Raw genomic sequence first — 16300 nt, 5'->3', positions numbered from 1 at the left:
GAATTCAAATCAGGGGTGCTATTACGTAAAGTCTACATGGTATTTCAATCTGTTTCTATTCCACTTCTGAGACTAGCCCTCCACGATTGGTGAAAAAAATTTTGGGACACCCCCTTTCGACTGTATGTCGCGCGACGTCATGAAAACCGCGAAAAATCCCCATCTGATAGGACGTGTACACACTGATTATGCATGATTAGGCCGCAAAAAATATTTCTTTCCAATTCTACGCCTGTTTCGCGAGTAGCCCTCCACTACGGGTCAAAAGTTTTCGGGCTGCGCCCATTTCACCTGTCTGTCACACGACGTGACAAAACCGCGAAACCTCACTACGTCAAAGTGAAGCGTACGCACTAAATATGCTTAGACAGAAAGAATAAACACCTTTATTATGTGAATGTAGCTTTGGAGAAGCGCCTTCATTTCAGAATGCCTTGAGCTCGGGCCGTGTCCTGGGCCGTCGCGATCAGCCATTGCTGATCCTAGAGGGCGGAGCTGGCCAAGGCTCTCCCCCAAAGCTGGTTGGTGCGATAAGGGTTCGGAGGATTTAGTGGTGTCTGTCTGCCACCACCTACTATATGCCTGAGGGACCCGGGTTCTCACAAAACTGCATTTTTTCTGGGATAGCCGGAGACTGCCCCGTTCCGAAAGGAATAAAAGATGGGTGCCCGCCGATTGCTCTGTCACTGGCTAGTCGGAGCTTCCAGGGGAGAATGAATTTCTCAGCGTATAATAATAATAATAAAAAAATTTGCGCGCCACTATAACGTGCTGAAGCCCTTTCGGAAAGTACACGTACCAAAGTACATGTGCCAGAACTACGATCTGATTATGAGGCACGCCGTAGTGGGGGACTCGGGAATAATGTGGACCACCTGGGGTTCTTTAACGTGCACCTTAATCTGAGTACATGGGTGCTTTCGCATGTCGCCGCCATCGAAATGCGGCCGCCTTGGCCGGGATCTGATCCCACGAACGGTGCTTAGCAGCCCAACACCACAACTGCTAAGCAACCACGGCGGGTTATTTGCTTTCAAAGCAAGCAAAAGTGGCCTCCCATAAACGAGGAGAATGTTAGATTTGGCTGTTCAAACAACGCTGCGAGTCACTGCCCAACGTCTGCGTGGGCGTCAGGAGATTGGACGTCAGGAGATTGGAATAAAATCAGAATGGAATAGTTCTACGTTATACGGCCTCAGAACACTGAAACTAGAAGACTGTATTTAAGGTATAGAGGATGAGCTCGGCGTTTACGTGACAGTACACGTCGAATATCGCAATGCATCACTCTGATGCGATGCACCACCGTTTACATGCAGCGCGTGAACTTTCGTGAAAGGGCGTCCGGAAATTACTATATGAAATCCAGCCACCGATGCTGCTGCATATTGCTGCCTTCGAACTGGAACTGCTCTCTACGTAAGGGTGGCTGAACGGGCATGTTGGTAATGTTGCATCATTGGTTAGCAGCGCGACCATCTACATGAAAAAAAAAAAGGAATGACAGGAAAGAGCGCTCTTTCCTGTCAAAATTCAAAATTTAATTACTGTTTGTCGGAAGGTATGACAGACTGTTTGTGTGAAGGCATGCAGTACGTACCACGGGGTCGCACTGCGTGTTTTATTGAGCTCAGGTATGCTTCGCTGGTAGACAGGGGCCGTGTCTTCGAGGTAGTCGAAAAACTGCTCGCCGCTGACGTGGATGTGCCTATAGCAATTCTTGTCGGCGCTCGTTTGGCAGTAGTCTTGCAGCATGTTGTGCAGTGCCCGAGCGACCAGGTAGATGGCACTTCGGACTCCGTCAATTTGTGCGTCTTGCTCATAGCCATCGCTGAGCGACTCTTTACCTGCGTAGGAAGGTAAGTGCAAACCGTGATGCACGAATGTGGGACGTAAATGTTTTTAAAACGTATGCAACCGACGAGAAAACATGTAGATAATCAAGAAAAAAGAATAGAATAGTAGGTTTCAAAAGTTTTTTTTTTTTTTTTTTTGCGCAGGATTGTGATTCAACGTGGTATCCATACATCGTATGGATACAACGTTGTACCAAATGTACTGGTAATTTATACTTCGCTTTTTCCAAATCTTACGGGGAAACAATATTTGAGAGGGAAACAGCGCGAAAAAAAAAACACACAAGAAGACAAGAATGGAGACACACCAGCGCTGACTGACGACTGAATTTTTTGTTCAGTCGTCAGTCACTTGAGCACTTTATTCAGTCGACTGAATAAAGAATTCAGTCGTCAGTCAGCGCTGGTGTGTGTCTCCCTTTTTGTCTTCTTGTCGTGTTTTTTCGCGCTGTTTCCCTCTCGAGTATGTGCCGACTAGCCCAAGCCTCTACGGTCTTGGAAAGAATATTTGCACTGCTGCATCGATAACTAGGGTGGTCAGTATGGGCCACTGCATCTGAAGTCGAAGGTAGTACGGAATAGATGCTTCATAAATGGTTTGCAGTGACGTCAAAGCTACCGCCAAGTTGGAGTACAATAGCAAGGTGAGTAGCTGAACCTTAATTTGATTTATTTGTTTCCAGCTTATCGCCAGCAGCTCAGTGAAATGTGCGAATTGGGTCTCAAGCTATCTATTCAAGCTACCTTTCAATATAATTTTTTTGCGTTTAAAATGAAAAACTGAGCGCCGCGCATGAATGCGAACAGGAAAGCGCATTACTTATTGGCACAAGGCCTCTGCGGGGAAAAAAGGGGGTATCGCTATAGACTGTACTTGGTTCAGTTGTTCCGAAGATTCGCATTTTGGTCAAGGTCCGAGTCAGTCGACGAACGGTCTTTATTATAAAGGATTCTGACCAGGCTCAGCGTAGCACTATTGGTTGTTTAGTCTTTCGCGTGTACTAGGCCTAATAAGGACATCATTTCGAAGACTGACCGCGGTTTGTGATGAAGTTGTGCAAATGGTTCTCGAATGGCTCTTGAGTAGTTGGCCCACCTTTCTCAGTACCGCTGCAAGTCGTTTATGGCATGTCTACATGACATTTTGATAACGACGTGTTTCCGTTACCTGTGCATTCCCGTTCATACTTATCAGCAGTTCCATCTTGACGGCCAAGTGAACACTGGAACTTGGCCTCCCAGAACTCAGTAAACCACGGGTTTCTGACGTTGTTGCTTGGGTTGAGGCTGGTGTAGTATGCCTTGAACTCATCGTCTGGCTCTACGTGATTGCGGAAAGCCAGACTACCGGCCGCTTGTTCTTCGAGGCCCGTCAGAAGTTCTTTGTCCGCCATCCATGATTCACTGAGAAAAGGCGATGACATATCCTATAGGCATCGCTGTGATGACGTCACAAGTGGAGCACTAGAAAACTTTATGCAGTCTGGGGGAAAGAGAGGTGGGGGATGGGGGCACTTTCGAAACGCAAGTAAGATCAATGCCATAGTGGAACTCATGCCATTTAGATAAATTAGATAAAGCAAAACGCCTAGACCCTGTAAGTGAAGCCCATCCTTGCCGTAGTAGACGAAAGGAAACGCACAAAGAGTACAACGAAAATTTGCGCGAATATTCGACGAAACTCGTGATAAGTTGCAACTTTGCATGAAAATCGCAGTGTTACGAAGAGATAACGATTAGCGAAACAAAGTGATGCATTGCATTTTTACGCGCGAGTTAATATATCGTAGGCTGCTCAAGGTACTCGTCTCGTATTCCCATCACACAGTGCGTCTCCAAAGTGCGCGTAAATATTTTTATGAGTTCCATTTTTCACGCTTCAGTCACAAACTCTATAATGCCCCTTCAAGTACTATATCAACCTGTCCATGCCGAAGAGCGCCCGCCCTGGTTGTGGCAGATAGCTTTTGCACCCACAGTTGTAGTTTTGGGATAGGAGCAGTGCAAGTTAGCCGGTCCTATTACGCCAACAGTCTTGAATGCATTAGCATGGCACTAATGGTACTACTAATGTCGTGGTACTAATGTTACGAGCATGGTATTACAACTGCTGCCGGCCTTCGCTGTTCGCTGCAGCCGTTGACGTTGGATCCGGAGCGAGAGAAGGGATTGGTGCGAGCCAAGAGAGGGATAAAAATGACGTAGAAGAAGCGTCAGAAGCCACGTGAAAGAGATGGAACGGGCGTACGTTTTAAGAATACTAATACACCCTAAAACATTTGCACCCTTTGTAGCTTACTTTTTCACAGAAACTATATTCGTCATTTATGTTGCTTTCGTTTCCTTTCTTGAATACTCCGCGCTTGCTACTTCCGTGTCAAGAACGCTAGGTAGGGCAGGAGGTGCAGGCCGGCAGGGCAGGCAGGGTAAACAAGGAAACAACCAAACATGATAAAAAAAAACCGAGTATTGCCCGAAAGGCGAAGCGTCGATTGCGATAGCAAATTAGTAGACAGCTATAAGAAGTAAGGATAGTAGTTTTATCCGTCGTATAAACTTGGAAACATTGGCTTATTAACTAAATTAACAAGAATGGTGTCAGCGCGCACAGGCAAACATGAACACATCACACTCGATGACCGCGGACACTCCCTGTCAAAACGCTGGCGTGAGGAAGCGCGGCGTCAGCAGTGAGCGAAGTGACCTTAGTGCTGTCGATCGCTTCAACGCAAACTGAGCGGCGAGAACACAGCATGCGCAAAGGTACGATCCGTCTGCAGATCGTTTTCAAGATAAGGTACGCGCGACCATCGTCGGTTCCCTTCGCGCGCTTTCATACGTACGCGCGTACAGCACACGGTGCGCGGCGACGGTGTTATCGCTCTTGGACTTTATACGGAACATCACGGCGACAGCGACGCCGACGGCAAAAATGCGCCTGAAGTGTCCATATAATTGCTATCGCAATAAAACAAAGAAAGAAACGGCCGGACGGACGGACAGGGACACAGGCACACCAACAGACACGCAAGGACACAGACACACAAACGAACAAAACAAAAAGAGAAAAAGTAGCACAGTTTCGCCATAAGGGCGAAGCAATGAATGCGAGAACATGTTAGAATATTACATGAAGTGTAAGACTCGTAGCTGTATTGACAGTATGAATTGAAGTCAACGTAAGCTGGGGGACTAAGTAAAAACGAGCTGTTGTGCTATAGGGGTCCTCAAGTTTGAATCCTGCCATCGGACAATTTCATTTATGTTTATTAATTCAAGCGAACGTCTTTCTTAGCGACTTTATCACCACTTTTCCCTATCGGGTACGTTTCAAACCTCTCTCCTGGGGCGATACCGGTGTTAGCTGCATGGCCGTGCCAATAAAATTACATCATTTTCAGGTTCGAGCTCTGTTATTGTTTCACACTTTTAATATTTAAGTCTGAGAAGATTTATGCTAACAGGCATGCGCTGTCGGTGTTTTGTTTCATGATATTTGTTTGTGAGCTCGTATTCTCAAAATTCTAAGGAATAATTTTGTCAGGAATGTGACCTGGTTTCAGCAGCATTAGTAATAGAATGGTGGGGGTATATAACCCGAATATACCGCGTGTCATATTGCACGACATGGCGTATAACATACATATAGCTAAATATATGCGGAACCTCACGGCGACGGCAAAATTTTGCTTGGAGTGTCCACCTAATTGCTATCGCAATAATATATACGGAACCTCACGGCGACGCCGACGGCAAAAATTCCCTTGGAGCACCCGTATCATTTTTATCGCAATAAAGAACAGAGAACACACAGCGATCACAGCCGACTCACCTTACGACGAGCGTGAAGCGTCCCGTGATGTTCGTGTCACGAATGACGGTGAGCAGCCTGACGACGGTGATGGAGGTGCAGAAGCACACTACCACTCGGCTGCTCTCGTAAGTCTGCAGGTTGGCGATCGCCTCGTAGTACTCCGCGTTGGTCGCGCTGGAGCTCAGCGCCAAAAAGTGCGCGATGCAGACGCCTCGGTCCTTGGACACCGTCATGAACTCTGTCAAGGCGGCTTCGTTTGTAACATCTGCGTCCGGGCGTGAAATAAGCGGTGACTGTCTTTCTAAAGTTTATCTGTAAAGCTCCTGTATCGAACAAATGAGAATCAACCGAAACAGCTATGCAACAGCACTTGCTGATGCAGGCGTTGTCTGGTATGAGGGAAGAACCTATTACGGTTAGAACTTGGCCTTACAATTCTGAGCCTTAACGTAACCGTCAACGGGCTGACTACATTCAAAAGAAAGCTAGGGCGAGTGAGGAAAGACGTTTATTGACATAAATGCTGTTTCTTCCTCTCACGAAATTTTGTCAGCATTGTCGATTATCGCGTAACTGATTTGCTCATTCATTGGTTTATTACTTCATGCTACTGGGATTGTATTAATTGCGAAGGAGTCGAATGAAAGTGAGACACGATGAACTCCCTCGCTCGACAAGCTCTGCCTTCTGTGGAAAAGCTGCTCAAGTGCGTATCGTTGTCACTAAATTCGAACGCGTTCTAGAGTGGCTTCACCTGTTCTTGTGTTATTTCCCTCAATTTTGAGGTTCCTTCTGACTCCACAGATTGTGAGCAACCGTAATGCAAATAACATTCGCCATGGCAGTCTTTGCATGTAAAAGAATGCGGATCGAACGCATATGTTTGAATATTTGTGAAGCGAATCTGTTACGAAGCAGCTATTGAAATGATACAAAACTGTTCATCTTGTGCTAACATTTTGCAGCGTAGCGATCTCGTGCCTGACAGGAAAATCAGCAAGACGCGGTAAGGGGCAGAAACTTTCAAGTTAATAAAGGAATAAAGAGCTTGAAGGCATTTATTTGTTGCATTGAGGGTATTTAGGTACACTTTGTTGTTTCGGAGGCCTCACCCTTGAATTTATTTCCTCGACAGGTAGTTCATTCCTCCCCTCACGTGACGCTGAGCGATTTATTTCTGCTTTGTTATTTCGCAAGGAATTGAACTCACTGAGACCCGACGGGTGCGCAGAGGCGTACTGTTACCTGTTTTCGAAGTCCCCAGTGCCCAGATAAACAAAACGTTCCTTTTACTGCCAGGTGCCTAACAAATACGCGCCCGTAGAGGCTGAAATATCAGTGAGTGTCTAATATATTCAGATTTGGCAACGACACAGACCTGTGTGACAGGAATGGGCCGTGAAAAGGATGTTCTGTTCATTTATTTCGAAGGGCTGAAACTTGAACGATTTTACACGTTTATATTTTTTTTGCTTAAGTGCTTGAATTAACGCGCCTATTACGTTACGGGCTTTTGCACCATTTTGTAGTTTGCCGTATAACTGATGGAGACAAATTATTTTATGGCCAGACGGCACAGCACCCAGAATGGAGCTATAGAGTTTGTGCATTTGCTAGCTCAGTTGTCTTACTTCGCAAAGTTATATCTAGCATTGTTTGATGTTCCGAAAAGCGATACCAGGTACACCAAAGTGTTCGTATAAATTAAGCAGCATGCGTGGGTCGCGAGCGCACATGTCTGTGACGACAGCGGCAAGATGGCGACCACGTGGAAGATGGTCGTATGGCGACAACTGCATGGATCCTACGCCGACCGTTCCGCGCGAACTTACGACTAATGGTTGGTTTTTTACATAGGTAGTGGACGAGCGTTACGCGTGCGAAACACTGATAGTGACGTCATCAGCGAGTACGTGTTATGCAATCGCACGTATATATGGATATACCATGCGGTGTATGTAAGACAATCATGCCACTTGTACTCCAGCGAAGTAATGTTAAAGCATGATTAACTTGGGCGATCATGAAGTCGGTGTAATGTCGCCCAATTTCTACATAGTGAGTTCCGAGGAAATTACTGAGGAAAGTTGTTCGATCCCTGAGATAGTGCAGTCTAACACTGCGCCTCGGGAGCTGTTACAAGGAAAAAAGACGTGACACGGAGCGGACGCTTCGAGCGTTTAAGAGCTAGTTGGCCTAGAAACGACAGAAGTATGCGTGAGAATATTGCGTGTGATACCTATAGTGCCAAATAGAAGCGAAGATGTGCCCATTAACATGTTTCTACTCATTGAAATGCATAAACTGTGGAAAACACGCATGCTGGATCGAGATGGCAAACCTATGATTTCATCACCAACTCATTTTATTCAAACGATCATCCAACTGAAATATCTATACGAACAAATTGAATTTCGTTCAGATTGGTATTCCGTGTTGGTAATGAGCGCCTTACCACCATTTCAGTGTTTCTTGTGAACATTGAAACCGAACTGAGCAGCGCGTTTCAAGAATGAAGAGGAACTCTATGATGCTCACTGTATATGTCTTCGTCACCGTGCAACTAGAAGAGACTTCTTAGATCGTTTATCTTTTTGCTTCCCACAAGAGTTACGCGTACCAGATATAAATACCATGAAAGAAAAAAAATAATCGTGGCCTAATCGTTAAAGCACCGGGTTGCTGAGCTCGGCGGCAGATGTTTGAATAAACCATCAGTCAGACTAAATTTTAGTTTTATTAACGTGAGGCAACACAGGAATCTACCTAACTAGCTACTACCTGCCGAAACTTGCCAAAAATGAGGCAAACAATGCTTCATATTAAAAAAGGTGAGCCTATAGCACGTCACAATGTCGGTGTACACAAGAACAGTCACTTCTCTGGAAAGCGATTGCTCGACGCACACATAACTGCCCAAGCTAATACAGGTACTGACGTTGATTCACGCGATGAATACACGGATATGCGCAGATAGCCTGTTACAATGTCTGCGAAGGTAGTTCGTCCACTAACTTTTATCGAAAGCACTAGTTCGACGCGCACTTCACTACTCATGTGAATTACACACGTGGTGACTTCAATTGACGTGGTGAATTAATGGATATGGGCAGATAGGCTCCCCCCCCCCCCCCCCCGCCTGCCTAAAAAAAAAAGTTAAACCTAATAGCCTATTAGAATGTGTGCGAATGTAGGTCCACTATATTTTCTCGAAGGCACTTGTTCGGCGCACATTTCACTCGCTATGGTAATTATTAGACGTGGTGACTTCAATTCACGCGATGAATGAATGGATATGCACACGTTGCCTTTTCCGGGAAACTGTTAGAATGTGTGCGAAGGTAACTCCACTCAATTTTCTCGAACGTCGTCGTTCGGCGCACATTTCACTGGCCATGCTAATTAATACACGTGGTGACTTCAATTAACGCGATGAATAAACGGATATGCGCTGATGAGAAAGAATGGTCTTTGGTGTCGTCGTTTACACCATGAAATACGGATTGCTTAATTTGCCTAGGAGAACCACTGAGTCTAGTTTTTTTTTGTGAACGAATATTTTTTTTTCGCATCCAACGCACATTGACATCTATGTGAAAGGAATTCTTCACGAAGAAATTAATAAAATTCTCTTACGAAAGCCTATTGAAATCCTGAGGCGTAATGCAATGCTTAATGTAAAGCAGGTAATAAAATTTGCCCATTTTATTCCGGTGTCCTTGGCGTAAATTAACCATGCGTGCCCATGTGCTCTCTGCAAGAAATTTTCTATGTTGGCTTGTTTTTCTCCATTTCTTACTATTAGTACGAAAGTCATAGTATGGAAATCGTATTCATTATCAATACATGTCGATCATCTCAAAGATCTAGATGGAGTTGGCACGATATCCACCGCCCGCTGTGGTATATGCGGCATACTGTAAAATGGCCGACGCCGCAGAGAGTAAAAAGGCGTCTAAAAATGCTCAGATTGACGTACACATTTCTCAGGGAGGTGCCGGTAAACAAAGTAAATTAGCGACCTTGAAAAGAAAAAAAAATTGGTGGATGCTTAAGCTTCTCTTTTAAGAGTGGAACGCGGTAGCATTCAAAGATCCCTCACTGCTTCTCACGCTTCCCGACAACTGCAGCTTATACAACCGTAATGGTCAACGGGAAACACTGGCGGCGAACGCTATGCACGAAGGCGAGCTTTCTGGTAGAAACGCGGCCTCTTGCGTGGGCCGATCCCGGAGTTCATTTTGAGGTTTCCGTTTTTGTTTCGAATTTTTAATATTGCAGTTTGAGAAGATTTAACATAAAAGGCATGCGCTGTGGGTGTTTTGTTTCATGATATTTATTTGTGGATTGTCATTCTCAAAATTCCGAGGAATAGCTTCGTGAAGAATGTAAGACAAGGTATGAGCAACATTAGTGATAGAATGCTGTGGCAATGTAACCCGCATATACCACACGTCATATAAGAAGGCGTGGCATATACAGGGTGTCCCAGCTATCATGCAGCACAATTTAAAAAAGAGAGGAACGGCGTTATCCGAAGCAAACCTAGTGCGTATTGTTTCCAGTACAGTGGAGTAGATGCCAGTAATTTTTTCGTTACTGAGATTTATTTAGATAATTATAATTAATTATCTAAGTCGAGAAGTGCTGTCCTAATTATCAAAGTGTCAATGAGAAAAATGTATAGCAACATGAAAAACTCCCGATACAGCTTTCTGTTGCTCAATACGTGCTACATAAATGTGTTTTTCTGAACGTGAAAAAAGCCAGCGAATACACGCCGAATTGCCGCGCGACTGGCCGCTCGAGGCACTTTGCGTGTATTCGCGGTCTTCTTTGAGACGTGCTCAGTTCCCTGAGGCCACGGCTGCATCACGGTTGTGGCTTACTAAAGGTGTGCCTAGTGCGTGCCTGATTGCACACGTCACGTGGTCACAGAGACGTGCTCGTGACAGTGCTTGCGCGTTCGTTGCCATCTTCCACAGCTGGCAGGCCTTCCCGTTTTACAAACGTGTACCACTAGCTAGTGGGGCTATACTAGTTCAGGTGCAACCAAACTAGGAAGGCCCACTAAGCTTCATCAAAGTCACTCCCTCACCAGAACAGGAATTGGCCTCCCTGGTGCAGTATTCGGCCACTGACCTAATAGCCTATTAGAATGTGTGCGAATGTAGGTCCACTATATTTTCTCGAAGGCACTTGTTCGGCGAACATTTCACTCGCTATGGTAATTATTAGACGTGGTGACTTCAATTCACGCGATGAATGAATGGATATGCACACGTTGCCTTTTCCGGGAAACTGTTAGAATGTGTGCGAAGGTAACTCCACTCAATTTTCTCGAACGTCGTCGTTCGGCGCACATTTCACTGGCCATGCTAATTAATACACGTGGTGACTTCAATTAACGCGATGAATAAACGGATATGCGCTGATGAGAAAGAATGGTCTTTGGTGTCGTCGTTTCGCGGAAATCGCGGAAAGGAATAGGCTCCGAACAATGAATAGCTTCTTCAGGAAGCGCAGCAACAGGAAGTGGACCTGGAAAAGCCCTAATAGAGAAACAAGGAATGAAATAGATTTCATACTCTCTGCCGATCCAAGCATAGTGCAGGATGTAGAAGTGTTAGGTAAGGTTAAGTGCAGTGACCATAGGTTAGTGAGGTCTAGGATATCCCTCATGACTCCGACAAGTAACCCATGGCCCTCAGTTCTCAGTGGCTGCGGAGCACCTGACCAAGGCGGCGGTCAGACCTGCTACGCGGCAGAGGGTGCTAAGAATCTCTGGGTCAAGGCAGGCCGCCAATGGAAACTGAACCTGGCAACGTTCAACACGCGTACGCTCTCGAGTGAGGCTAGCTTAGCAGGACTATTTGAAGAATTAACAGGCATTTCCTGGGATATTATTGGCCTTAGTGAGGTGAGAAGAACTGGTGAGGCATACACAGTGCTGACTAACGGCCACGTCCTCTGCTACAGAGGTCTTCCAGATAAGAAAGAATCCGGGGTAGGATTTCTAGTGCATAACAACATAGCGGGCAACATTGATGAATTCTACAGCATTAATGAGAGGGTAGCAGTCGTCGTAATAAAGCTGAATAAGAGGTACAAAATGAAGGTAGTACAAGCCTATGCCCCAACCTCTAGTCACGATGATGAAGAAATAGAACAGTTTTATGAAGATGTTGAACTAGCAATGAGAAAGGTGCAAACTCAGTATACTTTAGTCATGGGCGACTTCAATGCAAAAGTGGGGAAAAAGCAGGTTGGTGAGCAAGTAATTGGCAACTACGGCATCGATTCTAGAAATGCAAGAGGAGAGATGTTAGTAGAATTCGCGGAAAGGAATAGGCTCCGAATAATGAATAGCTTCTTCAGGAAGCGCAGCAACAGGAAGTGGACCTGGAAAAGCCCTAATGGAGAAACAAGGAATGAAATAGATTTCATACTCTCTGCCGATCCAAGCATAGTGCAGGATGTAGAAGTGTTAGGTAAGGTTAAGTGCAGTGACCATAGGTTAGTGAGGTCTAGGATATCTCTCAATTTGAAGAGAGAGAGAGAGAGTGAAATTGGTCAAGAGGAAACAGGCCAACCTAGAGGCAGTAAGGGTAAAAGCAGACCAATTCAGGCTGGTGCTTGCAAACAAATATGCAGCTTTAGAAAAGGAAGATAAAGACAACATAGATGTAATGAATGAAACCGTAACTAGGTTGATCTCAGAAGCAGCAGTCGAAGTGGGAGGTAGGGCACCAAGGCAACCAGTAGGTAAGCTCTCCCAAGAAACAAAGGACCTAATAAAGAAACGACAGAAGATGAAAATGTCCAACTCAAGAGATCAGATAGAATTCGCTGAAATGTCAAAACTAATCAACAAGAAGAAAGTAAGGGATATTCGAAATTATAACGTGGGAAAGATTGAGGAAGCCGTAAAATATGGACCCAGCATTGAACCAGTAAGAAGAAAGCTTGGCATAGGACAAGGCAAGATGTATGCACTGAAAGATAAGCATGGTAATATCATCAGCAATTTCGATGACAGTAAAAGCAGCGGAAGAATTCTATACTGACCTGTACAGTGCCCAAAACAGCCAAGCTACTTTCATTCAAAATAGTGATGAACCGGATACAGAGGCTCCTTCTATAACTAGCGCTGAAGTTAGAAGGGCCTTGAAAGACATGACCAGGGGAAAAGCTGCTGGAGAAGATGGAATAACAGTAGATTTAATCAAAGATGGAGGAGATATCATGCTTGAAAAGCTTGCGGCCCTTTATACGCAATGCCTCACAACTTCATGTGTACCAGAGAGCTGGAAGAATGCCAACATTATACTAATCCATAAGAAGGGAGACGTTAAAGAACTGAAGAATTATAGACCCATTAGCTTGCTTTCAGTATTGTATAAAATATTCACCAAGATAATTTCCAATAGAATCAGGGCAACACTTGACTTCAGCCAACCAAGAGAACAGGCTGGCTTCAGGAAGGGATATTATACGATGGATCATATCCATGTCATAAATCAGGTAATCGAGAAATCTGCGGAGTACAATCAACCTCTCTACATGGATTTCATAGATTATGAAAAGGCATTTGATTCAGTAGTGATACCAGCAGTCATAGAGGCATTGCGTAATCAAGGAGTACAGGAGGCATACGTGAATATCTTAGCAAACATCTACAAGGATTCCACAGCTACCTTGGTTCTCCACAAGAAAAGTAGAAAGTTACCTATCAAGAAAGGGGTCAGGCAAGGAGACAATCTCTCCAATGCTATTCACTGCATGCTTAGAAGAAGTATTCAAGCTCTTAGACTGGGAAGGCTTAGGAGTGAGGATCAACGGTGAATATCTCAGCAACCTTCGGTTTGCAGATGACATTGTCCTATTCAGCAACAATGGAGACGAATTACAACAAATGATTGAGGATCTTAATCGAGAAAGTGTAAGAATTGGGTTGAAGATGAATATGCAGAAGACAAAATAATGTTCAATAGCCTGGCAAGGGAACAAGAATTCAGGATCGCCAGTCAGCCTCTAGAGTCTGTAAAGGAGTACGTTTATCTAGGTCAATTACTCACAGGGGACCCTGATCACGAGAAAGAAATTTACAGAAGAATAAAATTGTGTTGGAGTGCATACGGCAGGCTTTACCAAATCCTCACTGGGAGGTTACCACTGTCGTTGAAGAGAAAAGTGTACAATCATTGCATTCTACCGGTGCTAACATATGGGGCAGAAACTTGGAGGTTAACAAAGAAGCTCGAGAACAAGTTAAGGACCGCACAAAGAGCGATGGAACGAAAAATCTTAGGACTAACGTTAAGAGACAGGAAGAGAGCGGTGTGGATCAGAGAACAAACGGGGATAGCCGATATTCTAGTTGACATTAAGCGGAAGAAATGGAGCTGGGCAGGTCATGTAATGCGTAGGATGGATAACCGGTGGACCATTAGGGTCACAGAATGGATACCAAGAGAAGGGAAGCGCAGTCGAGTTCGGCAGAAAACTAGGTGGGGTGATGAAGTTAGGAAATTTGCAGGCGCAAGTTGGAATACGCTAGCGCAAGACAGGGGTAATTGGAGATCGCAGGGAGAGGCCTTCGTCCTGCAGTGGACATAAAATATAGGCTGATGATGATGATGATGATGATGATGATGATGATGATGATGATGATGATGATGACCACTTGCTTACTTTTTGTATTAAATCTATCGGCTGCTTCTCGACCGATCCCCCGTTGGGGGAATGTGCCGTAGTATGGAAATCATAATCATCCTCAACACGTGATGATTATGTCAAAGAGCTAGTCGATTGGATGATGTGTACCACTTGCTTCATGGCCAATCCCCCGTTGTGGGCATGGGCCATTGCATGGAAGTCAGCACGATAATCAACACGTGGCAACCATATGAAAGAGGTAGTTGTTGGCACGAGATGTGTATACGTGCGATTGTGACCTAATGTATTTTATAGCGAAGCTGTTAGCCTCTCGGTGGACGGCATTTTTCGTGTCCTGTCCGGGAACAAAAATTATCAGCACCAGCAACGGCTCATACCTTCCCCCAAGCAAGCAAACATGCAATAGCTCCTATCCGTGGTAATGCAGAGGCTACAAGCACGAAGCGAACAGTACATACATTCATTCGAATCACGCGTACATTGTACAGAACAGCGTACGTTTGAATAAAGAACAAGCTCAAAACAAGCATCTGTCATCATCAGCAATGGCTCGTACCCTAGTAAGCAAGGAAAAATCAGCCCCTCCCCTGTCGAGAAAATGGGGGTAAGCGAAGCTTGTCGTGTGTGTATCTGACCTTCGTGGTGATTTTCTTTCTTTCTCTCTCTTCCTTTCTCTTTATTTCTTTCTCTCTTTCTATCTCTCTTGTTTCCTTTCTGTTTCTTTCTCTCTGACCTTCGTGCTGATTTTTCTTCTTTCTCTCTCTTTCTCTCTTTCTATTTCTTTCTTTCTTACTCTCTATCTCTCTTTCTTTGTCTGACCTTCATGGTGATTTTCTATAATTCTCTCTCTCTTTCTCTCGGTTTTTCTTTCTCTCTTTATTTCTTTCTCTCGCTCTCTCTTTCTTTCTCTCTCTCTTTTCCCTGATATGTGACATTGAGCTTGGACCCTTTCTGCACTATCGCCAGGATCTGCCTACTTTTCAGCGTGACACCGCCGCCGCCACCACCACCACCACCGCCGACACTTGTGAGCCTATGGTAGGCTAAAGCTTTATTGAGATAGGGATAAAGCTTCGTTTAAAATGCAATGACTCATACCCCCGTGAGCAAGCAAACAATGCAATGGCTCATACCTCTGTAAGGCTGAGGTTACAAGCGTTCAGCAAAGTGAAACGAACATCGCGTACATTAATTGACATACAACACCCATACAACACACAGATCATCATCATAATCATCATCATCATCATCATAATCATCATCATCATCATCAGCCTATATTTATGTTCACTGCAGAACGAAGGCATCTCCCTGCGATCTCCAATTACCGCTGTCTTGCGCTAGCTGACTCCAACTTGCGCCTGCTAATTTCCTAACTTCATCACCCCACCTAGCTTTCTCCCGTCCTCGGCTGCGCTTCTCTTCTCTTGGTATCCATTCTACGCATTACGTGGCCTGCTCAGTACCATTTCTTTCTCTTAATGTCAGTTAGAATATCGTCTATCTCCGTTTGCTCTCTGATCCACATCGCTATCTTCCTGTCTCTTAATATTAGGCCTAGCATTTTTCGTTCCATCGCTTCTTGCGCGGTTCTTAACTTGTTCTCGAGCTTCTTTGCTAACCTCCACGTTTCTGCCCCATATGTTAGCACTGGTAGAATGCAATGGTTGTACACTTTTCTTTTCAATGACAGTGGTAAGCTCCACGTCAGGATTTGGCAATGCCTGCCGTATGCACTCCAACCCAATTTAATTCTGTAAATTTCCTTTCGTGATCAGGGTCCCCTGTGAGTAATTGACCTAGATAAACGTACTTCTTTACGGACTCTAGAGGCTGACTGGTGATCCTGAATTCTTGTTCCCTTGCCAGGCTATTGAACATTAGCTTTGTCTTCTGCATATTAATCTTGAACCCCACTCTTACTCTTTCTCGGTTAATGTCCTCAATCATT

At 44.8% G+C, this 16300-nt stretch overlaps 1 protein-coding gene across 2 annotated transcripts in view; it reads right to left on the bottom strand.

Annotated features, from left to right (window-relative positions):
• The window catches only part of LOC119461420 (metabotropic glutamate receptor 5), a 28247-nt gene that overhangs the window by 6281 nt on the left and 5666 nt on the right, over nucleotides 1-16300 (bottom strand). For both annotated transcript variants that reach the window (XM_049672633.1, XM_037722717.2), the window contains 3 exons: nucleotides 5689-5935; nucleotides 3025-3260; nucleotides 1601-1847 (listed from right to left, as the gene is read on the bottom strand). In XM_049672633.1, the coding sequence (XP_049528590.1) occupies nucleotides 1601-1847; nucleotides 3025-3260; nucleotides 5689-5935 (730 nt within the window). The remainder of the gene's footprint in view (nucleotides 1-1600; nucleotides 1848-3024; nucleotides 3261-5688; nucleotides 5936-16300) is intronic.

Source organism: Dermacentor silvarum, chromosome 8, assembly GCF_013339745.2.
Source record: "Dermacentor silvarum isolate Dsil-2018 chromosome 8, BIME_Dsil_1.4, whole genome shotgun sequence".
NCBI classification, from domain to species: domain Eukaryota; kingdom Metazoa; phylum Arthropoda; class Arachnida; order Ixodida; family Ixodidae; genus Dermacentor; species Dermacentor silvarum.
Note: the sequence above shows the minus strand (reverse complement) of the source record. Positions and strands in the feature narration are given on the sequence as shown.